At 33.5% G+C, this 2,313-nt stretch overlaps 1 protein-coding gene across 5 annotated transcripts in view; it reads left to right on the top strand.

The window, feature by feature from the left end:
- LOC106877599 (probable G-protein coupled receptor CG31760) overlaps positions 1-2,313 on the top strand; it is a 1,064,573-nt gene that overhangs the window by 1,012,975 nt on the left and 49,285 nt on the right. For all 5 annotated transcript variants that reach the window (XM_052970509.1, XM_052970508.1, XM_052970506.1 and 2 more), the window contains one exon: positions 1,282-1,488. In XM_052970509.1, the coding sequence (XP_052826469.1) occupies positions 1,282-1,488 (207 nt within the window). The remainder of the gene's footprint in view (positions 1-1,281; positions 1,489-2,313) is intronic.

Consider the following 2,313-nt stretch of genomic DNA (forward strand, 5'->3'; position numbering starts at 1 on the left):
ATATATATATATATATACACACATACATACATACATACACATACACATATATACACAGATACATACATATATACACACACATGCATATATATATAGACATATACATACAAACACATATACATACATACACATATACATACACGCACTTATATACGTATACATACATACGTATATTGATAAAGATATCCATATATACAAGAAACATAAAACATAAATATGCGTATACACACAAAGAAACAACATATATACATCTACATAAACAAAAATATACAGGTATATAATCAAAACAACTGCATGTACACATACGTACAGAAAAAAAAACATGTGTATGTGTAAAAATATGCATACTCCCATATGCATGTACTCTCCTATATATACATATATACATATACAAATATATACACATATATATATATACATATATATACATATACACACATATACGCAAACATAAATACACACATAAGAAACTTTTTATATATACATATATATATACATACATATATATATATATATATATATATATATATATATATATATATATAATTGGATGTATATATATACGACGAGTTTCTTTTAGTTTCCATCTACAAAATCCACTCATAAGGCTTCGGTCGGCTAAGGCTATACTAGAAGACACTCGCCCAAAGTGTCACACATAAATGTGTGTGTGTGTGCGTGCGCGCGCACACACACACTTATATAGGTTTATAAGTTCTCTTAAGTTTCTTATTTTATTTTATTTCATCGAATATACGAAATATTTGTCTGTAACTTTGCTTCACATCTGTCCATGTTTGATAGAATTGAATTATAGAACACGTACATCCGATGATTCAATTGACAAACATTCCTTCCTAGCTCCTGACCTTGTGCCAATGCGAGATTTTATTATTCTCTTTCTCATATACAGAGAAGTACAACAGTTATGTGTGGTGAATATTAATTTTGTTTCCATTACTATTAATTAGACTTCTCTAATTAGGAAACCACCAATTTTTGGAGGATATTTTCTCGGTAAATCATCAGAAGCTTCAATAGCACATTTTCCCGTCCCTCGACAACTTTATTTAGTTCTAAAGCTTCATATTTAATTAACATTTTGTGATCAGAATGGCATAAGCAATTTTGTGAAATTATTCATTTCTTCTAATTTTCATTGATAAATTTCTCAAGTGTTACGCTTGTTATGTAACTTCATCGTTACACAAAGGCTGTACTACAGAAACACTTTATAATTAAATTATTATTCATAACTTTAGTCTCCTCTTTCAATAACAGGCATACCACGTATACAAGACTCGAGGGAAAGAACAACAGCAACAGCAGTCGCATTCGACAATGTTAGCACGAACTGGCAAATTCGTACCAGGCTCCAAGTCAACAACAGCAGTGTTAAGTACATTTACCTCAAGTGGTAATCCTTCTGCCATTGGAGACAAAACAGAGGAAGGAGAAAATGAAAGTTTCCTTGAGAAAGATATACAGGTGAGCAAAAATGTTTAAATTGGTGGTGGATTAAGCTGGAAACTTCCCATTTCTTATCTCTTATAAAATTTATTTTATGGAATTTGGTGTTGATGTTATTGTTGTTGTCATTTAGCCCAGGGCCAGCCTTGATTAAACAGAAATATGATCAAAAGCATGATCAAAAGTAATCCATCGGTATCCGTCCCAGTCTTTCTTCATGCACAGTCCTTTCAAAGTCACAGTATCCGATATCTCCTGTAATTTGAAGGAGATTTCGTTGCTATTTCTAACAGAATAATCTTGGGTACTTAAGCCGATTTACAATGGATCTAGGGTACCCGTTGGTTTTCAATTTATCTAGGAAGCGTGTAGTGTGGGTCACCTTGTCCTCCGTTCTGCTGCACTTGCCCTGGATGCGTGCAAGTTAATTTCTGGCGTATCCTATTTTAACACCGAGTGAAAGTGCTGAATTGTATTGGACAAACACATCTCTACTGGCTGCTTTTCTGTAGAACACGGTGTGGATCTCCCCTTCTTCCGTTATATTCACACACACATTCTCACGAGTTTACGCACAAACGCACGCACGCACACACACACACACACACACACACATACACACACACACATACACGCGCACAGATAGTTTGGGTAAATCCCAGGTGTTTTCTCTGACGCATTTCTAACTACAAATTCCTTACATGTCTGTCTAACGTGTAAATCTTTTTAATTCCTATTAGTAAATGAAACACGTATAATAAATAAAACCCAAAAATTTCCACTTTCCTGATTTGCTACATATATATATATCTGTGTGTGAGTGTGTGTGCGTGTGTGAGTTTG

The sequence above is a fragment of the Octopus bimaculoides genome, chromosome 9, assembly GCF_001194135.2.
Source record: "Octopus bimaculoides isolate UCB-OBI-ISO-001 chromosome 9, ASM119413v2, whole genome shotgun sequence".
In the NCBI taxonomy this organism is placed as follows: Eukaryota; Metazoa; Mollusca; class Cephalopoda; order Octopoda; family Octopodidae; genus Octopus; species Octopus bimaculoides.